We start from the raw sequence: 24,305 nt of genomic DNA, 5'->3' as shown, positions 1-24,305 counted from the left end.
GTTATTTAGTTGTTTAGTTATTTAGTTGTGCAGGAAAAAATGTCTCCCATGATCATTGCTGGTAAATAGGTTGGAAAAGAATTCCAGAAGACTTGCCCTGCGCACTTTCCCTATTTTGTCACTTGGTTGGTCGTTTTCCCCTAATAAAAATGGTTTTGTTTCATTTTTATTAGAAACATAATAAAAGGACAATGGAATCCTCAGTGTGTGTGTGTGTGTGTGTGTGTGTGTGTGTGTGTGTAACAAACACTCTACAATGACAGAAAAAAGGCAGAGAAAAAGGGTGTGCATGTCTGTGCAGCCCTTCATATAATTCAGAGCACTGGAGGTAGTAATATTGAGTTTATCTGCAACTCCTTAAAGCAACAATGCTAATTTTCTGGATCACAAATACACGAACATAGTAAATAATCTTTATTTTTCTTGATAAGAGAATTGGGTTTAACATCAAAACATAGATTTAATACTTATAAATGATTATGTACCATCAAGTCATTATCAATTCTTAGTGACCACATAGACTTTCTCTATGATGATCTGACCCTCATCTCATCTTTCAGGTCTTCTGATAATACTTAGTCCACCAAACCTCCCACCCCCAAAGTCTTGCTATGCTGCCTCATCATGGCGGGGAACTTCTGGGACAGGTACGTAAGAAATATTGGGAATCTGTGCAAAGTGTATATATTTCCAGTAGGATCACCCAAACGCTAAAGGTTATCCTAGCTAAAGCATGGAGGCACCTGTATGGAGCGATATAGGAAGATGATGGAAGATGATGTTTAGTGACAATAGCAAAGGTATCCCATTTACTCTGCATGGAAGAAGGCAATGGTAAGCCACTCCTGCATTTTTACCAAGACACCCACATAGATAGAAAATAGAAAATGATACTTCATTACCTTCTATAAATAGACACAACATTTCCAGAGTTATGGAAGAAAGCTTTATTTTGTTTTTCTAAACTGTTGCAAGAAGACATGGAAATTTACACACTTTATGTATCCAGGACTTTGCAAACTCTTTAAAGGAAGAGCTTTTTAGAGACTCATTGGGACCATCAGCGCTATTCTGGACTTTACATAGTACACAAAAAGTAAAAGATAAGCCTATGGAACTCACAAACAGGGAAGAGGGAGAAACAATGAATCCGTAGATTGGAATTAAACTTTGTTAAGTTGCACATACAGCACAAAGACATTGTATGGATCGTACACCGATGGATCAAGCTTCTCTGCAGACTTGTGAAAAGCAGAATGGAAAAAGGAGTTTGAAAAAGTTACTCAGGATGCACATCCATATTCTGTGTAAAAACAACACCACAATTTACATGTATTTTAAAAGAAGAATAAAAAACAAGAGAGCAAGTCATACAACCAACTTATGTACTAGAAAGAAAGACAAATCCATATTTCCAAAATACATATATCTAAAATAAACGATATTTCAAAATAAATATCAACATGCTTGAGACAAAGAAGGAAGTTACAAAAGAAAAACAGTCATTGCACACCTGAAGCAGTGTACTCTATACAAACCATCCTTCCTCTCTGAGGAAAACAATCCGAGCACAACTGCAAAGTTCAGAACGTTTTATTTTTTTTAAAAAAATGTGTCAAAAGGGTGGTTTTTTTTAAGATTCATGGAACTAAATTTTCTCATTTGTTATACTTCGCTATAAACAAGGTTGTCAAATGGATTTCAGGTTAATTGTAAAACGGGGCCAGTACTCTATTTCGCTGAGGGAATTTAATTTCTAGAATATGTTCTAATTTGCTGTTTCACTAATATCTTTCCTTCCCCCAAGCTGCAGTCATTTCGCCAAAACGTCTTATTTACTGTACAAGGAACATGCAACAGAAACCCACGTAGATAAGAGCACTAGCAGTTCTACAGCACCCTGTGCCCAATTCCAAGGAATCTTTATATTCAACTGAGCCTCAGTTGGGGAAAAAGATAATATTTCTGGATGTGGTCCCTCTGGTTCTGTCTTAAAGTTGGATTCTTTAGCCTCGTTGCTATAATCAGCACTATCTGAATTTTTAACAGTCTGGCATTGGATATAAGCCACATGCCAAGAACCACAGATTTTTGTTAACTATAATATCAAAAATTTGAGAATGTGCAGATACTAGCTCCAAGTTTCTCATTTCTCAATTTTGAAATGAAAGGAAACAACAAACAATATGCCCGCACTAAAGTCCTTTCTCAAGGAGCTTAATTTAGTGAACGTCTTGACATTATGGTTGTAAAACAAGCTAATTTGAAAATCATGACCATTATAAGAGAGAAAATGCAAGAAAGAAGAAATGTAGAAACCGGTAAAAGATTAGAAATCTATTGCTTTACAGGAAAAAAGGCAGGGGAAAAAATCACAGCAGTTAGGCACAATCACAGTTTCAAGGTTTTCATTTCCACCCATTAAGGTACGTCAAGGCTTTGCTTGGGTTCCCAAATCTGCCTACAAAGAGCAGGTAGTTCCAGGATGATCAAGTTTCACACAGTGGTCTGAAGGATCCTGAGCATCTCTCTGAGGGCACTGTATCTGCCTCCTCTCCTTTCTGCTTCAAGGGTATAATGTAGTTATCCATGTATTGCAAATTTCCTCGAAATTGTGTGCGTCTCTCTCTCTCTTTTTTTTTGCACTGATAATTTTTCTACTTTATTTAAAATGAGCATAGTGCCCTGATGAACAGAAGTGGTCATCACAACTAGACTGCTGGATAAGATGTCCACAATACAAGCTCTATTTAAGTGTTACAATGTATTGGTCATGCATACATCCCTACAGAATCCTGGCAAGCAGGCATTTCAACATGAATAGTTGATATGAGGTCAGGTTGCTAATCAACTAATTGTTGGAAGGACAGTTGTACATTTTCAAATTGGCGACAATTTCAGCATCACACATGGTGAACTTCAACAGCCAGAGAGAGTCAGTGGTCATCTACTTTAGCTCTTTTGGCTTTCAGAGAAAGATGCTGTAATGAAAAAAAAAAAGATTAGTAACTTTTAAAATTTATACTCTCATAATTGCTCTAATGAACCAACTCTTCATCAAAGAGCTAATCAAAACTAGCAGCCTCCTAGCATCAAATTGAATGTTGCTTTTACAGCTCTCCTGAAACTCCATTTTGCCATCCGGCCAAAAGCATTAAAGCGTACAACCATTTGCCAATATAGAAATACAGGCAGTCCTCAACTTATGACCACAATTGAGTCCAAAATTTCTGTTGCTAAGTGAGACGGTTGTTAAGTAACCTTTGTCCCATTTTATGACCTTTCTTGCCACAGTTGTTAAGTGAATCACTGCAATTGTTGAATTAGTAACATGATTGCTAAGTGCATCTGGCTTCTTCATTGACTTTGCTTGTCAGAAAGTGATCACATGACTTTGGGACACTACAGTTATCATAAAGATGAGTTAACTGCCAAGCATTTGAATTTTGGCCATGGACATGTTGCAACGATCGTAAGTCTAAAAAATGGTCATAAGTCACTTTTTTCAGTGCCGTTGTCACTTTGAACGGTCATTAAACGAATTTTTGTAATTCAAGGACTATTTGCAATTGCTATTTTGAAGTTGTAAAAATGCCTGGTAATACAAAATAAATAAAATGAGGAAAACACATCTTGCAAAGTTGCAGACTTTTGGAATTTTTTCATCAATAGAATTGATATTATAATGAAGCATTCCACTGTTAATCGGATGGAGTAATTTAGTCATTCCAAATAGAGTTGCATAACATTCTCATTTCTCTCTTGATGTGACAGATGGTGGTGAAGAATAATTCACAGGACTAACTGCAATTGGGTTTTTTTTACTCCTTTCTACTTGTCTCCTAAAGAAGATATATGCCTTGCTCCTTGATACTAAGCTGACATCATCTCTCCTTTAGATTTAAAAATCGAAGGGATCAACCTATTCACAGGTAAAGATAAAGGTTCCCCTCGGACATATGTGCTAGTCATTCCTGACTCTAGGGCGCAGTGCTCATCTCCGTTTCAAAGCCGAAGAGCCAGTGCTGTCCGAAGATGTCTCCATGGTCATGTGGCCAGTATGACTCAACACCAAAGGCGCACGGAACACTGTTACCTTCCCACCAAAGGTGGTCCCTATTTTTCTACTTGCATTTTTTACATGCTTTCGAACTGCTAGGTTGGAAGAAGCTGGGACAAGCAACGGGAGCTCATCCCATTACACGGCACTAGGGATTCGAATCGCTGAACTGCTGACCTTTCGATCGACAAGCTCAGCATCTTAGCCACTAAGCCACCGCATTCCTCACTATTCATAGAACACCATTTTGTTAATAATTGTTTGATTTGTTTGATATGCTAGTTCCTACTGCTTCTTGAAATAAGACTTCATTGTAATTAATGGGATTTCAAGAATAATGTGGGTTTTTGTTTTGTGTTGACTTTTTAGAAACAGAGCCACTCTTTATTTAACAACTATTTCATTTAGCAACCAATTTAAACCTTGAACTTTATTATAATTTAATAAACACTTTAAAAGTGAAATACAAAACACAGGAAAATATAATAAGAGCTGCCAATTCAGCAGTGATACCGTTTGGAGTCCATGCCGAGCCCGTACCGTTCCTTGCTGATAGAAATGAGGGGCCAGTTCCAATAACCAAGCAGATTTAATAGCTGTAACATCTCGCATGTAATACTTTGAAGTCTGTATAACTTCATTGTACACTACCCTAAAGATAAAAGATAAAATAAAAATAAACTATACAGTGTATGAGACTTGACATAGAATAGAATAGAATAGAATAGAATAGAATAGAATAGAATAGAATAGAATAGAATAGAATAGAATAGAATAGAATAGAATAGAATAGAATAGAATTTATTGGCCAAGTGTGGTTGGACACACAAAAAATTTGTCTTGGTGCATATGCTCTCAGTGTACATAAAAGAAAAGATACCTTCATCAAGGTACATCTGAGCTAAGTAGTAAGTTAATTATCTTCCAATATTTTACCCTTAGTATAACTTCTTGGCATGACATAAGATCCACAGACATACTTTGGCCAGATTAGAAGCTTAACTGCAGACAAGCATAAAGCCACATGAGCAACGAACAGGTGAGTTTTCATTTCAATGTATGAAAGGAAACAACAATGTAAAGGTTTTATGGACTTTTATATATTTTCAAGGGTTTGAATTCAAGTTTTTTTCTTCCCACACATTCATGCCTTGAAGTCTGGTGGTTCTGTTACTGTAATATGTTTCCCGAATTTTAGGAAAGAGAAATAGCAGCTTGGAAATCTTATAAACACAGAACATAAACACATTCTTCCTTGCTCAGACAAAATACAGGCAGTCCTTGACTTACGACCACATTTAAGCCCAGAATTTATGTTGCTAGAAATTTGTTAAGTGAGTTTTGTCCCATTTTACAACTTTTCTGGCCATGGTTGTTAAGTGAATCATTACACCTCTTAAATTAGTGACAGGGTTGTTAAGTGACTCCAGTTTCCCCATTGACTTTACTTGTCAGAAGGTCACAAAAGGGGATTGCATGGTCCAGGGACACTGCAATGGTCATAACTACGAGCCAGTTGCCAAGCATCTGAATACAAAGCATGTGATCCTGGGGGTGGTATAAAGGTCCTAAGTGTGAAAAATGGTCATAAGCCACTTTTTTCAGTGCTGTTGTAACTTCAAACAGTCATAGAATGAGCTGTTGTAAGTCGAGGACTACCTGTATTAGCCAACTTCTTTCATGAATCAAAGGAAACCTAGAAAGAGGATCAAGAAAAGTCCATCCTAACAAATTCTTCAGTAACCTAATCCCTTTTCCCTTTCAATAAATCTAGTTAAAGAAAATTCTGTGAGAATTCTGTTTTTTGATAATCTGCTAAGTCTAAAAGATATGTTTATCTTTATATCATCTTTAGCCTGGGGACTATTGTATGGTATGGGCTTCCACCTCATGAGCCCATACCATACATGGCTCATTACAAAGAGCATCTATTAAGAAAACATTGAAATGCTTTCCCATTATTACTCCATAAGAAACTACATCAGGTAGGTCCTAAACTTCAATATGATCAGCTATATGCACATTCCCACTTTAGATTGAAGGGATTTAGAGTATTTGAACGGTTTTGGAAGTCAGCTTTACATCTCAGTATACCTAGAAAGAAAATGCAATACACACAGAAATCTCTCTGAAGAACTGTATGATCTAATTATGACCTTGCATAGGAATTAACAACAACACTCCTGCCGTCTCCATTCAGACTTTCAGGCACAGAGCTAGGACTTTGATGGCTTCATCAAGTTGGTCCTGGATCAAGATGTATAACTGGACATAATTGGCATACTGGTAATATCTAACCCCAACCAATGGTTGACCGCAGCCAATATTTTCATGTAGATGTTAAGCAGAGGAGAAAGCATTGAATTCGGCAACACCCCACAAGTGAGAGACTCTGTGACCTTTGTCCAGTTCTAATATTGATTAGAACCAACCATAGACAAAGGAGAACCACTGTAAAATAGTAACTCCCATCCCAAACCCTCAAAACCAGACCAAATTCTGTAAGTCAACAATACTGAAAGCTGTTGAGACATCAAGAATCATTATAGACACACCAAATAATCAGCAAATATGATTAAATATAATGTATGCCTTCTATGAAGGCAAACTTTCAACATCTTCTAGCAATCAATGCAAACAATTCCAAAAGCCATCACTATGAAGTCTGTAGTCAAAAATCAATGAGCAGTATTGGGCAGCATTCACTCAAAATGAAATCATTCCATTTTGCACCTTGTAAACTAATTCACCTTCTAAATTACAATCTTTCAAATCTAATATTGGTTATCTATAAATTACAACATCAAAACCATAGAAATAAAAAAAAACACTTAGCTTACCAACGAGGAGGTTTCTCTGCATACAGCACTGAGGTGGGATGTATGTAGAGTTCATGATCGTCACGAATAGTCCTTGAAATAACATTATTTTAGAAATACAATATTTACCAAAGCAACATGTCAATGTTTATGTATAATACAAGCCACTATCAATTTCCTCAAACATGATCAGCATGTTACTAAATCAACAACATTTCAGCTATCCTAGCTGTCTATTGACTATTTTGAAATCTCCTGTTCATTTTTCAAATGAAGCAGATTTTTTTCAAGAAAAACCTCTCTCCTCGACCTAACTGGATGTAGTTCAAGTGAATTCATTATCAGGATGATCAGTTTGCCCAAACAGAGCAAGCATATTAGAGACCAATTGTTCCAACTGATGGCTATTAAAAAGAATTTTATGAACTCAAATAGTGATAATTATATATATCATGTACATATTATGATATTGTATGAAGTATAATCTTCAACAAACTTCTTCAGTTCAATCATGACTAGCCTATGTTAGCTAAATGAAAACAGTAATATTTCTATTGGCTCTGGAAGAATTCGCTAGAATGAATACTTTGTGTTTATATTTTTACGTAACTGCTTACTTTTTTAATTACTGCACTCTGTGTTTTATATTAACTGTTTCTTGTCAACCAGATACTAGGTAAAAATAAATTTACCTGTAACACCCAGTAGAATGAAATCTGGCTGCATTAGCAAAAAATCCAGAAACAATACATCTTAGAACAGGGTCTGGATCACCTATAAGAGAGAGATGGATTTGTTGTTTTACAGTGAGCATGTATCAAAAATAGGTATCTTGGTATCCTCCAGATCAGAGGTCTTCAAACTTGGCAGCTTTATGACTTGTGGACTTCAACTCCCAGCTATGCTGGCTGGAGAATTCTGGGAGTTGGTCTTAAAGCTGCCAAGTTTGAAGACCTCTGCTCCTGACCTTCAAATCATAGCAACCAAGCTATGATTTCAACAAACCTGAAAGGCTCAGGTAAAAATGAAAAATAATAGCCAATAATTACAAATTAGGGGTGGAAAAAAGAAAGGGTAAGTTCTTCTCAAAAATACATCTTCCTGACACAAAAGTAAGTGCGTTATAAGATACAATGCCTATAAATAAAGAAACAAGTACTATTACATACTAAAAACAGAAAAAATCAATTCTGCAGATTAAACATGAAAAATACACAGGAAACACGATGGTAAATTAAGGCAGTTCATTCATACCTTCACTAGATTTTTTGGGCACTTTGAACTTGACAAGAAGTTTTTTCAGCTGCTCCCTTACAATTGTGGCTCTAACAAGACCTTTATAATTCAGAAAGTGTTCCTGACACCACTGAGAACTTTTGTTGTGCTACAAATAAAAAGGAAAAGATGAATCACACCTAGAAAATTTATATTACAAAGTGTTAGCACTTCATTTGCAGTTTTCTAGTTTTCTTAATATCATGAGAATGAAAATACACACAAACTTTCCCACGCTACACTACAAAACAAAACTAATCTCAAAACCTTATGAACTTTTTCAAAATAAAAGCAATGCAATGTGCAAAATATGCTCCACTATTTTGCCAGCTCAAATAATAAAAGGCTTTAAGCCCACTTGATATCCTTTTTTAAAAGCTCACTAACTGAAACTTATTGTTAACCATTTAATTTATCTGCATCCTAAATCTTAATTTCTACTGAGAAAGCTATTGTACATGGCAGAATTCTGCAATAAAAACATTAACGCTAACATGCACACATACTTGAAAGATAAGTAAATATGCTCCAAGTTACGCAACACAAGTAATTATAAAGATTAAGAATCTCAGCTTTAATTTTAAATATTACATGTACTTATCTCTTGCTGTAAGGGAGATAATTGTTACAGAAGTATGTCTACAGAATACACCACATGCTGTTAAATTTCTAAAATCACAATACTTTGGGATTTTCAGTTATCTTTGCCGAACTTCTTGCCTTCATTACAACTAAAATTGACTTTATTAGCTTTAGAAAACCTATCCAAAGTTAATTATTGCAAATGACATCAGTTGGAATCATGGCTAGAAAAACCCAAAGGTCATTCTGTACTTTAGTTTAGCTGCTTACTTTTATAAAAGCTTCATAGACATTAAGCATTGTGAGATGGTCACCCTCCTCAACAGCAAATTTTCTGTGTTCTCTAATCTGAAAAGGAGAAATCTTTTATATAGCAAACAACAGAAGCTGGAATAATTTTTGCTAATTTTCAAGAAAAACATTATCTAAATAGGTTAAATCTGCACTTGAACGAACTTTCAACTAACCCATGAACACAACAGTCTTCTCAGCATTACACTTCAAATGGTATTTCAATAGTGCTTACTTCAAGTGCTCAGAAGTAAAAGCATATAAAAAATTAGATAATTAATACACAAGTTACCATAATGTTTTTAATTAAATTACTAATAAGGAGGCACAAAATATAAATGAAAAGAAGGTATGCAAGTGAACAAGTCAATGCAAGCAGTCTAGAAGTGTTTCAAAGTTGTGTCAGTGGGTATAAACCAGCACTTACAGCTTGAACTTTTTGGTTTGGAGGAACTGTGAAGATATTTTGGATTTGCATCATGGATGCAATGCTCAGAATCTCTTGGGAGCAGCCAAAATTTCCTGCAAAATGATTTAAGGAAAAGAACATTAACTGTCATAGAGCAGCGCTTCCTTTGTTACACCTTTCCAACTAAAACAGCTATCAAGGAATTATATTTCCTATACTGCTTTCTCCATACTCCTACCTCAGTTTCATAACCTAGTCTATCATGCATCTATCGTGCATTTAAATACAGCAAAATATTTATTTTTAATGATAAATGCCCATTAAACATTTTAATTACAAAGTAAGACGAGTTAACACTCCAAATTATAATAGAATGTATCACCTGATTCTAGGAGCATTTTTGCAAACATAGGATTTAAAGGGAACTCTGCTATTCTAATTCCCAGAGGTTCAGTGAGACGACAATATTTATCCAGTCCTGCAAGAGAAGAAGAAAAAACAATGATACAGAATGTCAATATTGGTAATTCAGGATGCCTTAAATGTAAAATGTTAAAGAGTATAGAAAGATGTTATTGACTGTATTATTTTCCAGAGCTAAAACCATATTCCTGAGATCTTTGCATTATATGAATTGCTATATCTTCAGCCTAGCATTCATATAACAAAAATGTAATCAATGATGAAAGTTCAAATCTACATATCCTTTTATTTCAGAAAAATACAGCATCTCCTATTATTTTTACAGTCGGCAATCTTAAAAGCATTTCTTAACGACAGCCTAGTTGTATAAAATGTATTGCATTTTTATAATTATAATTTTGATGTTGCACCTTTGACTTTTCAGACCTGATCTAAACATGGAAGCACATATACAGGATATGTAAATATTACCACCAAAAATTCAAAATCCATATGAAAAATGCAATGACAACCAGAGGATTCTTCTAAAGTGCACTAAATTATCAGCAAATGAATTTTACAGCTTACTAACTTACTAACACTGGAAAGATGTTCTATGCATAACTAAGCCTTCATGAAAGTACCTATTTTCAAAGCCAAGGAATGAGAGCCCACTCACAGCAGAGTTCAAATGCCATCACAAAAAACAGAAAGCTAAGAATAAAAAAGGCTCAATAATATTTCAGTATCAAACCCGAAAACATAAATGAACCATTGATAATCAAACAAAGGGCAGCCCTTTGAGCCACTGAGCCAAATGAATGAGTGTTACAACTGCTAAGGAAGAACAGGCTGAATTTCTGCAAGAGAAGTTCCATTTCTTCTTTTACAATACTTATTCTATTACCGATATAGTTTATGTAAAGCGGTGTTTCTCAATCTCAGCAACTTTAAGATGGGTGGACTTCAACTCCCAGAATTTTGGCAGCCTGCATGCTGGGAAATTCTGGGAATTAGTCCACTTATCTTAAGGTTGCTGAGGTTGAAAAATACTGAATAAAGTAATTTAAATTTTCAGAATCTGTTATCGAGACATATTTTACTTCAATTCAATTCCAGGCAAGGGTTCCGTTTTTAGCCATTTTTTATTTTAGTGCCCTGAACTTATTGATTAACAATCAATACATAAATATCTAAAAATGAGATTAACTAACAATGTACGTATTGCTGTTATAAATGATAGTTAGCACTCAATTGCAAAGGATATACAAGAAGCTCTGCAATGCCGATTACATTAACTAAAAGCCATAAATATTCATTCTGGACTGGGGGGAAAAAAGAACTGCTTTATAGATCTTACAAAATTTTTGGTGCGCATCTGACACAGAACAAGCAAATCTTCAGAGTGCTTCGTACCAAAGGCAAAAATATTTTCGTTCTTATAACCCTGGTATATTAAAAGCAAGACAGTTCTATTTTGGCTAATTGATAAATAGTACCTAGGTGTAAAGGCAGTGGTGGGATTCAAATAATTTAACAATCGGTTCTCTGCCCTAATGATTTCTTCCAACAACCAGTTCACCAAACTGCTCAGAAAGTTAACAACTAGTTCTCCTGAAGTGGTGCGAACTGGCTGAATCCCACCACTGTGTAAAGGCAATAACATGCATACCTTTCACTCCCTTGAGAGTTAAAAATAAACGAAGGCACCATCTTACCTCCTAAGGCATACAACAGCTCCAGAGCTTGCACCATTGATTGAGCTGGTGGAGGCTAGAGAAAAAGTAGTAATATAATTTGTTATAGAAGGATATTTTCAATTTAGAAACCCAGCTTTCTATGAATTCAAGAAGGAATCAGTAGTCTCCTATTGTAATCTACTTGGCTTCAAAAAGTTTGGCACGGATTTAGGAAGAGTCCACTTTGTGACTTAAAAGACAATGTTTGGGGGAAGAGCCACGTCTTGGATCTACGCTAGGAGGCTATTTTAAAGAGGCAGGAAAACCACTGGGAAGGCCTTCTTCCAACTTCCCATTAAATAACAACATTTAAGGGAGAGCTCACACTATGTAACCTAGTAACACATGCAAATATCTTCAGGAAGAGTTGGTCCCCAAAGTTACCTGGCCCTGTGCTCTGTAGGGATTTAAAAGTCATTCAGAACCTTGAATTGCACCTGGATAACAATTGGGAGCCAGGGCAGCTGACACAGCATCAATGTAAGTTAGGTGAACTGTGGCACCCAAAACTGTATGTGCCACTGCATTCTGGATCAGTTGCAGTTTCTGGATGGTCTTCAATGGCAGTCCCATGTAGACAGCATTGCAGCAATCCAAACACGAAGTAATTAAGGCATGAGAGATTATGAGCAAGGCCTTCCAGTCCAGGAATGGCCCTGTAATGTACCCGTTAGTGTATAAGATGAATGTGTGCAAAGGCCCTCCTGACCATGGCTGCCACCATGGCTTCCAGCAGGAATCATACATCCAGGAAGATACCTAGGCTGGATGATTTTATGAAATAAATGAGACTATCACCAATCATGGATGTCATTTGTTCACTCAAACCTTTTTAATATCTAGAGCAGGGTTCACCAATCTTTCAGTCCTCAGGGACCACTAAATTCATAATTTTAAATCCTGCGGACCACTAATACGATCTGCCTAATGACTGGCTGGGTTGGTGTGGCAAGGTGGTCATGTGACTCGGTGTGTGTGGGCAACTCAATGTTGAGAAGGAGACTCAGCAAAAGCACCTCACTTTTGCTGAGCCTCCTACGAGCATAGGCTTTCCAAGCAGAGGGAAGACCTGCAGGAGTGCAAGGCCAGGTACTGGTGCCTGGAAGCTCAGCGGGCTAAGATGGTCAGACAGTTCCAGGCCATGAGGCGGTCCCACTGGAACAAGGGCCTCTGGTTCTTCGCCACCAGCGGCACTTCCCTCCAGCCTTTGCCCAAAGCCCCTCACCAGGAGGCTGAAGCAGATCCCAAGTCAGAATTTCTGCCCCCCTCCAACCCGCACAAAAAGACCCCAAGGGGGAAACTCTCTACAGCAACACAAATGTTCATTGCACGTATCCGGCCCAGGGGCCGTAGTTTAAGGACCCCTGATTTAATGCAATATAAAAAATGCTAATAATTTTTCTGCGGACCACCAGTTGGTGGCCCCTGATCTAGAGAACCCAAGTGAAGTTCTGACAGCATTCAGATAAGCAAACATTTATAAAATCTGAAGGGAAATATTTTTTTATAGAATTCAAAATATGCGTATACTTATCTTCACATAATTGTGAATCCTGACCAACTCTGTAATCATGCAGTTTCTCTGTTTGTAGAGCACTGCACCAAACACACACAGGTCTACAAAAGAACTAGATGTAGCTATCTTGGAGCCAAGGTTTTTGTGCAAACCTCACTGAGGTTATGCTGGAATATGTAGCCTGAAGCAAAGTAACATTAAACTAATGTATGAAAAGCATGAAATGAAAAGGGAAATAGCTTTTGGGATCTGCCCTATTTTGAGTCATACAATAAAACATTCCAAAGCAAGTAGAGTGGCTGATCCAAAGGCCCTCAGTGAGCTGCACAGTCAAACAGGTGCTGTGCTGTGGGTTTTTATGGCCCATGTCTAACATCCTCATAACTTCACATCATTCATTTTCATATTGTACTATGGTTAGGGTTTACCATAACCCTTCTCATACTGAAGAATGGTGGGAAATAGAGATACTATAAAAGGATAGGAGATCTGAAGAGTTCTTTCTTATCATGATAATATGATAAATATGAAAGATTAAACAAGGTTCTCTTACTTACTGAAAGGAAGGGAAACCTAAGCACATTATCAATTCCTAATGCCTTAAGCTGCAATATAACTGGTGCCAGGTTACTGCGTTGCATTTCAGGAATGGTGGACTGTGGCAATTTCTCAAAGTCTTCCTCTATGGAGAAAGCAAAGTTCTTTGTGATTAAGTTTTAAACATGAATCCTTTCCTCCTTATAAGATTCCACAACTCAATTAATAATGCATATTAAATTCAAGTGTTCCAACTGAAAACAAGACTGTGCAAATCTTTTAAAAGTGATGCTTTAGAATGTACAGAAACGCATCAAAGCAGGTCTTTTTGAATTATTAAAGCAGCTACATATTTTTCCCTACTTTGTGCACTATCTTCACATACTAAATGCAGGCAAAATCTTCATCTGCAGTATAATTTTACAGAGCCGGAAGAATATAGTAAGGAACATTTGTGAGGTGGGGAGAGGCACTGGTTTTCAAGTCGATGTTAATTCCTGGTGTCTGTCTGAAGAAGTCCCTGCAGTTTTCTTGGCAAGAAGTGGTTTGCCACTGCCTCCAGAGACTGAGAGAGACTGACCGGTCCAAGGTCACACAACTGACTTTGTGTCTAAAACAGGACTAGAACTTGGATTCTCCTAATTTCTTGCCTGATGCCTTAACTCAGGGGTATCCAAACTTGGCCCCTTGAAAAGTGGTGGACGTCAGCTCCCAGAATTTCCCAGCCAGCATGAGCTATAAATATGAGCAAGTTTCTGGCTGGGGAATTCTGGGAGTTGAAGTCCACCACTCTTCAAGAGGCCAAGTTTGGACATCCCTGCCTTAATTACAACAAATTGGCTCTCAAGGAAGCTTTATCTTGCTATAAAGAAATGTTTCCCTGAACCATTCTGTAGTGCAAACTCTTGTGCAGCATTATGAAGATATGAAGGACTTCAAGAAAATGAAATTATAGGAGAATCTGCTTCCATAACATACTGAGGAACATAAAAGGGAAGAGAGATTAAAAATGAATCATGAAATTCTATTTTGGGGTGGGAAGATGGATTATCAACAAAATTACCTCTAGGTATTTTCGTACAGTATTGCAAAATATTTTTTAAACTATCTGCATAAAGAACATTTTAAAATTAGAATAGAATAGAATAGAATAGAATAGAATAGAATAGAATAGAATAGAATAGAATAGAATAGAATAGAATAGAATAGAATAGAATAACAGAGTTGGAAGGGACATTAGAGGTCTTCTAGTCCAACCCCTGCTTAGGCCCATTTCAGACAAATGGTTATCCAATCTCTTCTTAAAAACTTCCAGTGTTGGAGCATTCACAACTTATGGAGGCAAGTTGTTCCAATGACTAATTGTTCTGTCAGGAAATTTCTCCTTAGCTCTAGGTTGCTTCTCTCCTTGATAGTTTCCATCCATTGCTTCTTAGGTGCCCTTAGGTGCTTTGGAGAATAGTTTGACTCCCTCTTCTTTGTGGTAGCCCCTGAAATATTGGAACACTGCCATCATGTCACCCCTAGTCCTTCTTTTCATCAAACTAGACATACCCAATTCCAGCAACTGTTCTTTATATGTTTTAGCCTCCAGTCCCCTAATCATCTTTGTTGCTCTTCTCTGCACTCTTTCTAGAGTCTCAACATCTTAACATCTTATTAAGGTTTTTTTTAATGCAAAAATATAGGCAATGAAGTTGAATTTATTATTATAATTCTAAGTTACACAGCTCAATTATGAAACTATTGACAATAAATTAAAACTCCACTAATAAGCACTCTCTACCTGTGTAAAGTCTGTAACATTTTCCCGAGCGATTCCGTCCAGCACGACCAGCTCTCTGATTAGCCGAGGCCTTCGAGATTGGAACAACCACAAGACATTCAATGGCTGTTTTGGGATTATATGCACGAAGCTTCACAAAGCCACAGTCAACGACAAATGAAATGCCATTGATTGTGATAGAGGTTTCTGCAATGTTAGTAGCCACGATCACCTGAAAGGACCAGGGTAAAAATTAGTCCCTACCTAATAAACAACTAGGTAAGCTTGAAAATATAACAACTGTGGCTTGTTTGAAGGGCTGCTTTAAAACCTCACAAAACAATTGAAACAAAACTAGAACTGTAAGAAATGCTGATTATTCCATTTTGACCAATGACTATGTAACAGCAATAGCCATTTTAAAACACTGAAAATTTTTCAGTAAATATTTTGTACATGTTAAACCTGTATATACTGCAGACTAGGAACAGATTTCTATATACAAAATTACAGCCCCCAGTCAGTAGATAAAATTTCCATAATAAATAGCCAAACAGTAAGATGAAAAGCCACACTGCTGCTTTCCTTCTTAAAAAATAAAATTAAGAACAACTGTTCTTTCATCTGACATTGAAAAGGAAAGTTCACAATTAAGTAGGTTAGAGGCGGGAGGTGGGGAGAAAAAAGGACTGATGCAGAAGAAATCTACCACTAGAGCTAATTCTGTCTGGTTTGCATTCAGCATTTCTAACAGCCAAATTATGGTCTGGAATGTCCCAGCAGATGATATATTTTTGAACATGATATAAAATATAATAATCTCTATATTTTTCAAGTGTAATATAAAACATCTCTATGCATATCCTACCCTAACAAATTAAGCAGAAAAAGATGGGTACTACACACATGCAAACACACACACACACACAACAGCAGCAACAACAACAACAACAACAACCTTACCCAGCTTGGTACCCTCCAACATACTGATACTGTAATGTTCTATAATTTCTGTCTAGAACGTTTATGCTGGAAATATACTGGGAGTTGCCGCCTCAATACAGGCCCAAGGCTTGGCAATTATATTTAAGAACAATAATTATATACTTTTACCTTTCTCACATTATGAGACACCCTTTCAAAAACTTTCATCTGCTCAGTAGCAGGCAATCCAGCATACATAGGAAGGACACGCAGGTGCTTCTTCATGCCTGTGCGAGCGATGATTCGAGCTTGTTCTATCAACATAGAAACAACTGTTTCTACTTCTTCCTAGAAAAGTAGTTGAGTGATTGACAGATTAAATTATATTTATTGTACCTTCAAGAGCATATTATGGGGCTGAACTATTTTTAAAAGGAGACATCTAATCTAACTTCTCACAAAAATTTTTCCCATTCATGATCTTAAAAAGGCCAGTTAATTGTGTTAATAGGATGCCAAACATCAAAGTGATTTTCCTCCAATGTGCCACAATACTTTATAGTCCAATACAGAGAGCAGGATGGGAACTTTCATACTAGAGCCTTGTACAACCATCAAATATCTGGCTGTTTTTAGAGGACTTCATGGATAACAGAAAAGGAAGAATAAATTATTGTGTTTTTATTTTCATTTTTAGTTTAAATATAATTCCCGTGCAAATTCCAAAAGTTGAATGGAAAGTGTATATTTGTGGCCTTTGAAATTAGGTACACCTTCTTTTTCAGGCTTCTTTAGTTTTTTGCTACCTTTATATAGATTTGCACAAATGTTTCGGTAGATGGCTGGGGAGTGTCAAGACAAATATTTCAATTACTTGACTACTAGGTCTTCTTTTTCATTCTCATTTGTGAAAAAAATAGTTCAGAGGTAGAACAGCTGATAGGTCTTATTCCACCTATTAAAAGAATGGGCAACTTCACAAATGGAAGATTGTGAAGTATGCTACCTTTTTGCAACAACAGAAATGGTCTTTTCAAATACTCTGAAATAAGCTGGCATGCAATATTTACATACCTAGTAGGTAAGGAAAGTAGTATTTTCCTTTGAACTATCTACATAAGGGTTATGTGTTGTCATAACAATGCAAGTAGAATAGAATAGAATAGAATAGAATAGAATAGAATAGAATAGAATAGAATAGAATAGAATAGAATAGAATAGAATTTATTGGCCAAGTGTGATTGGACACACAAGGAATTTGTCTTGGTGCATATGCTCTCAGTGTACATAAAAGAAAAGATACGTTCATCAAGGTACAACATTTACAACACAATTGATGGTCAATATATCAATATAAATCATAAGGATTGCCAGCAACAAGTTATAGTCATACAGTCAAGTAAAGGTAAAAGTTCCCCTCACACATATGTGCTAGTCATTCCTGACTCTAGGGGGAGGTGCTCATCTCCGTTTCAAAGGGCCGGTTTAGCTCTGCCTGGTAAGGCCTGTTATTAAGAACACAAAGCCTGCAATTACTGCAGGTTCGAGCCCGGCCCAAGGTTGACTCAGCCTTCCATCCTTTATAAGGTAGGTAAAATGAGGACCCAGATTGTTGGGGGGGCAATAAGTTGACTTTGTAAATATATACAAATAGAATGAGACTATTGCCTTATACATTGTAAGCCGCCCTGAGTCTTCGGAGAAGGGCGGGGTATAAATGTAAACAAAAAAAAAAAAAAAGCCAAAGAGCCAGCACTGTCCGAAGATGTCTCCATGATCATGTGGCCGGCATGACTAAATGCCAAAAGTGCACGGAACGCTGTTACCTTCCCACCAAAGGTGGTCCCTATTTTTCTACTTGCATTTTTTACGTGCTTTCGAGCTGCTAGATTGGCAGAAGTTGGGGCAAGTAACAGGAGCTCACCTCGTTACACGGCACTAGGGATTCTAACCGCTCAACGTCTTAGCCACTAAGCCACTGCGTCCCTCTATAACAATGCAAAGGAATGTCTAAAAGCAAAGGAATATATTTCCTCATATAGTTAGAAACTGCTAGAAGTGCAGTTCATCCAATTGATTGTTACAATAGCTTTATGTGTGAAGTAGGCCTACAACAGTCATAATTATATTCCTAATTATTAAACACATTTTGACTATCAAGCACATTCCAATTGCTCTCCTCAGTCCCAATCCATGTTGTATCTTATCCTACAAATTTTTCAGATAGAAAAATATGTGGTAATGCCATATACTTCTGCACCTCAGATCCCAACCTCTATATATGCTGTTGCCTTGATCCATTAAAGCTAGAAGTGAAGAACTTGCCTTAAGCTTGCCAAAAAGCAATAAATACCATAGTAAAAATTAGAAGCATAAATTTATTTTATTTTATTTATTCAATTTCTATAGCCACCCATCTGGTCTGGGCTGCTTTTTGGTACTGAACTGGCACATGTGTTTCTTGTGCTTTGTTCCACACACAGATTTAAATAGGGTTGCTTTTGTTCCAGGCAGAGATGGTTGAGGGAAAGTTTGGCAAAATGCCAAGGACACTGGCGAATGAGAGTACATGGAAAGAGAAAGACTGCAGAGGGCAGACTAGTGCATGATACTAAGAAGGAAACAGAACAAACAAGACACATCAGCCTTGCTCAACTCAATCTGTTTCACCTAAACCAGTGTCCCTCGATTTCATCAACTTTAAGAAGCCTGAAATTTCAACTGGCTGGGGAATTCTAGAAGTTGAAATGTATACCTCTTAAAAGTTGCTGAGATCAAGATACACTTATCTAAACCAGAACAGCTAAAACTTCCTAGATTTGTTTCTGCTGACCAATGGCCATTTCAAAACAGTTTGGCATAATCTCTGAAAATGCCTTGGTTTGTTCCAGGTTCAGAACAAAACAAAACAGGTTTCCATGCACTTCTCTATATCATCTTATACCCACTGGAAGCAAAAGGGAAGTTCTAGAGAACTGAATATTAATTTGCTGCACCATAGGAAATATTCATAGATTATTCATTCTTGTTTATTATTCTAAAATAGGCAAATACATTCTATTAAAAGAAAATGCCTAAATATTTACATTTGATATTTGCCTGCCTCAAGTGTGTATGCATACACATACATATACTTTCCTTGTCTCATATTCTCCTGATAAACCTCAACCAGGCCAATAGAGTCCAATATTATAATACAGTAGCCTTTTCTCAATCACTAGATTTTGGAAGTCTAATATAACCAATATTTTAAGTTAGATATGAATAGTAATCTTGCATGAAATAAAGACAACGAATTATCTTACATCAAACCAATAATTTCAAGAAGACAAAGTTTATTTTGCATCTACCTGGCCAGTTAAAAATGCCAGTATATCGCCATCACCCTCTGAATTATGAATTTTCATGACCGTTTCCACAGTTGACTTCACATAATCTGGAACAGGACTGTTAGGGGAAAGGGGAGAAACGTAATAAATTTCCCAATAAAGTGTAGCATAATTTCTATTTATCACCAGAAATAAAGAAAATACAAATAGATTAGATCCTTTTAACAGGATCAAAAAATTAACTCTAACTACTCTCTTCAGTTTTCTTCATAAAACATTTGATACTACTAAACATTCTATAATTCAATTTATATACACATGCTTAAAATGTTATTCTACACTAGTGGGAAAAATAGTTCAACAAACAATAGGTATCCTTCAGCATATTATTAAAAATCTCATTTTTAAACAATGCAAAATCAATATACACTCAAATGTAACATATCTGAATAATCTAATATCGAGTTTTGAAATCTGGTTCTAATGGCCTTCAATAATTATTTGCCCACAAGCAACTTTTAAACTTTCAACAAGGAAATTAAAATTGTTGTTATCATACACAAGGTATCTTACCCAAGCATATCTCTTTATCATAAAATTGGAATGGGCAGGCCCACACAAGAAAATATTTTTAAAATATTTGAAGTAGAATGTGGTGGAAAATCTAGATTCCAGTGCCTAATATGTGTCATTCCACATTGCATTCAAAGTAAAAAAGAACTGACTAAATATATATTCACATATGCATATCACTTTACAAAGCTAATGAAATAAGAAATCATACTTTTCCTTCAAAAAGGCTACAGGACATGTTTTATCTATTATAGATTAATATGGCTACAGTTCCTGAATGTTTTATCATAATTAACTTGAACACTTCTCACTTTAGTCAGTTGTAAAAGTAGCGACGTTACAAGAACATAAAGGGACAAGCAAAAGATTATCCACCTATGACCATCCACATTTCTTGCTTAGCACACATGCAAAAGCAAGCATCTGGATGCATAGGTAAAGAACAAGCCCACTTCTGCCACCGGACCTTTCTATCTCCTTCTGTGGAGGAGGAGGGAGGGCATGAAGTTGCTGCCAAGCTTGCCCATAGCCCTTCTGTGGAGGGGGAAGGGGAGAATTAAGATTCCAGGGGAGGAAAAGCATGAAGATTCCACCGAGCCCCCGTAGCACTTGTCTGAAGTCTGCTCCAGCTGGCCGGTGCAGAAGGGGACGGGGGAAGGTTCCTGAAGCCCTCCTCCACTCAAGTCTGCGCCTGCTGCTCACAAAATAGGAGAGAGATACAGTCAATTGGAAAACAGGATTTAGGTTTATATCCTAAATGTGTTGGTAACAAAGCCCAAGAATACCTAAAGATCCACTTAATCTTCCTTTCTCAACCAGACTTCTCTTCTAACCACCACTTAAGCATTAAACAGGAACAGACCTCTGAATGTAGAAGACATCCACTGGAAACGTCCGTCCTTCCACAGTGAGGATCATGCTGGTATCTTTGCTTGGGTCACTGCTCTCATTTTGGTTAAAGAAATCCCTAAATTTCTAAAGTAAGGACAGTAAAATCATCACCAACAACACCAGCTAAAGGAAGCAAACACTTATCAAATACTGGGAATCCAAGGAGAAATATTTAAGTTTAAAATAAAAACATGGATTTTTTTTCCTGGAACCAAATCCTTACTTCTAGCAGCGTATTTTCAAAATAACATCAAATAGTTAATAAAGTGTATATATATCTAGCATATTTAATCTATCTATATTTCTATATATCTATGTCTGTCTGTCTGTCTCTCTCCCTCTAAGATATATATAAATATATATGATCCTGCAATCTTAGTAATATTTTTAATTTTGACCTTGATTTAATAAGACCAATAAACTATCCATTTTTAAAAAAGAAGAACATATATCCAACATTTCTGGTAAATTTAAAAATAACAATTTGCTCATAAAAATGTAAATTTAACAGTTATGATTATAATTAGCTGGAAGTAAATTTATACGAATATATAAATATATGAGATTTAATTTGCATACTTGACACACATTAAATATGCAGCTAAGCTACTTTCTACATTCTATGTGGACACATAATGTATTATAAAACACAAGCATACAAAATACTAACCATATGAAATACAACTCAAATTTTTCAAATTAGCAGTTGGCCTATATTTCTTTTCTAGATTTACTTAGTCCAATAATTAATGTTCTGAAGACATTACTGTGATTAATAACAGAATTTTATTTACTACTTACATTACTAATGGATAACTATTTTCCATCAATTATCACTGGCAAACAAAAATTGCAGCCTTTTAATTTTTAATGAGTAGGAAAATTAGACAGAATTGAAAGAACATAAAAGCAGCCATTTATTCAATAAGTCACTCACACACGAAGAATCTAATCTATGTTAAAGGAAACTAAGATGCCATTTTGCAGGTTTTCTAACGGCTTCTGAAAAGGAATGTCTGTATGTAGTTTAGGCAAGCAGAAATAACATAACCAAAACCTTTATACAAGACAGCCATTGTCAGTTAAATACTTCTGAGGTTAATCATGGCTTGCAGGACTCAGCTAGGAGAAATAAAGTCATCCAAACATTATTTTTTTAACTGAGAAACACAAATCTTAGTGTGATGTTCTTCTCATTTTCATTACCTGGGCTGGCATGAGTACATTTCCAAGACAAAGACCACTGGGAAATGGATTTTCTTAAGGCAAGCAGTTTTTGTCAACCATATTTACAGAAGTATATTGTTGTTGTTTTAAAAAAACTAACTATGGAAAGAAGAATTGTGAGGGCTGGAGGAAGATCTCCACCCCCCCTTTTTATTACCAGTGAAGCAGGGAAGGGGGTGGCAAGGAAGAATTCAGACAATGATGGGAATCACTAGAGATGAATGAATTGCCCCAAATCAAGATCAACTGTGAACTAAAGTCCAAATTCAGAACATACTGTATTTTCCAAGAGCATGAAAATATCCATTGATCTTCCCAAGGCTTAAAGCAGTCTCTGTTACAAAGTCCCCTGTAAAATAATCGCTTGAACAAAATCACTGCTTTTAAACAATCCACCATTTACTCTGGCGGGGCTTACACTCACAGCATTACGTTCCCAGAAGACTATGCCTTTGTACCCAAATATATGAAATATATATATATATATTTCCTCATCTTTCTAACATACTCTTCTGGACAGTCACCTACCTCAGCATCCAGTGTAGCAGATGCTATAATCAAGCGAAGATCTCCTCGTTTTTTCTGAACCTATAGAGAAAAATATTAAAGGCTGTTCAGTTACGATCAAATATCATAAAAAAATAAAATTTACATTGATGAGAAGTATTGGCATACTTTAGATTTATATGTAAATACCAGGGGTGGGTTCTAACCGGTGTTATCACCGGTTTGCTTCGCACAAGCACATTGAATTGCTGAAAAGCTGAGGCACTGCAATCCGCTCCGCCGTGCCTTTCAACTGGGCTAAAAATGAAGAATAAAGGTAAGTGCAGGGGCTGGCGGGAGGGCCCAGATGACGGTCGGAGCGAACCAGTTCACTGTCACATCAACATCTCTGCTACTGGCTCTCCCGAACCGGGGAGAACCAGTAGCAACCCACCACTGGTAAATACATGTCATAATAATAAAAGGTAATTACAAAATCAGCTTTTGTTCTCATTTTCTTATAGAAGGACCTATTCACCTAAACTTGACATTATTTATTTATTTATTTATTTATTTATTTATTTTAATGGGAATTTTAATGGGAATTTTAAGGGGAGGGTGGGAACTGACGGGTCTGGGTTGGAGGGGGGGGAGGGTAGTGTCGGGGGTGGGAGGGTTAGGGTGGGTGAGGGGTAGCCCGTCGGGAGGAAACCAGTTCCAGCGCATGCTCGTGGCGACTATCACATGGGTTCGGAGGTTATGGGGGGGGAGTGTGTTCCTTTGTGTGAGGGTGAGTCTATTTGCACGGTAGGGGGGAGGGGCAGATATGGCGGAAGGGGGGGATCGTATCGACATAGGGGTCACGTTCGATGTCTGCAGGCGATCGCGTGCCCGATCCCCTGACTTCTCCCGTCCCCCGGATGGTCAAGACCCTCAGAGCCTGGGCCTACGCCTGATGTTATGCAACGCACGGTCCGTGGCCAATAAGGCCCCCCTAATACATGATCTGATTCAGGGGGGTGCCGCGGATATTATAGGTGTTACGGAGACCTGGTTGGGCACTGAAGGTGTGCCCTGGTCGAGATGTGCCCACCGGTTTCCGTGCATTTCATCAGCCGAGGCCCAGGGTAGGGGTGGAGGGTGGCGGTTGCTATTAAAGAGAGTCTAGAGCCGAGGAGACCACTGTACCTCAGATTGCGGGTGTGAATCCCTCTTTGTGAGGTGGGGTCATAGATGTCAGATGGGCTTGCTGGTCGCGTACCTGGCTCCTTGCTGCGTGACAGCTGCCCTGCCCGAGCTCCTGGAGGTGCTTGCCGGGGTGGCAGTGGAGACCCCCAGACTGTTAGTCATGGGGGACTTTAACTTGCCATCTGCCGGCTCGTCATCGACGGTAGCTCGGGAGTTCTTGGCCTCCATGACGGCCTTGGACCTGACTCAAGTAGTGGATGGCCCCACTCACATCGGGGGAGGCACACTGGAC

The 24,305-nt window shown here is 37.3% G+C and overlaps 1 protein-coding gene across 4 annotated transcripts in view; it reads right to left on the bottom strand.

The window, feature by feature from the left end:
* Positions 1-932: 932 nt before the first annotated feature.
* Positions 933-24,305, bottom strand: part of DHX35 (DEAH-box helicase 35) — a 47,986-nt gene continuing 24,613 nt past the window's right edge. The window contains exons 8-23 of one of the 4 annotated variants that reach the window (XM_058177191.1): positions 22,868-22,927; positions 21,084-21,196; positions 20,688-20,915; positions 19,670-19,766; positions 16,509-16,667; positions 15,417-15,627; positions 13,651-13,775; positions 11,557-11,611; positions 9,819-9,914; positions 9,455-9,549; positions 9,007-9,084; positions 8,134-8,263; positions 7,572-7,653; positions 6,901-6,972; positions 4,574-4,712; positions 933-2,981 (exon numbers count right to left, since the gene is read on the bottom strand). In XM_058177191.1, coding sequence (XP_058033174.1) covers positions 2,937-2,981; positions 4,574-4,712; positions 6,901-6,972; positions 7,572-7,653; positions 8,134-8,263; positions 9,007-9,084; positions 9,455-9,549; positions 9,819-9,914; positions 11,557-11,611; positions 13,651-13,775; positions 15,417-15,627; positions 16,509-16,667; positions 19,670-19,766; positions 20,688-20,915; positions 21,084-21,196; positions 22,868-22,927 — 1,785 coding nt within the window. In that variant the 3' untranslated portion in view covers positions 933-2,936. The remainder of the gene's footprint in view (positions 2,982-4,573; positions 4,713-6,900; positions 6,973-7,571; positions 7,654-8,133; positions 8,264-9,006; positions 9,085-9,454; positions 9,550-9,818; positions 9,915-11,556; positions 11,612-13,650; positions 13,776-15,416; positions 15,628-16,508; positions 16,668-19,669; positions 19,767-20,687; positions 20,916-21,083; positions 21,197-22,867; positions 22,928-24,305) is intronic. The other 3 variants (XM_058177192.1, XM_058177193.1, XM_058177194.1) reach the window with 3 other exon arrangements.

This window comes from Ahaetulla prasina, chromosome 3 (genome assembly GCF_028640845.1).
Source record: "Ahaetulla prasina isolate Xishuangbanna chromosome 3, ASM2864084v1, whole genome shotgun sequence".
NCBI classification, from domain to species: domain Eukaryota; kingdom Metazoa; phylum Chordata; class Lepidosauria; order Squamata; family Colubridae; genus Ahaetulla; species Ahaetulla prasina.
The sequence above is the reverse complement of the archived record's forward strand: the minus strand, read 5'-3'. Positions and strand labels throughout refer to the sequence as shown.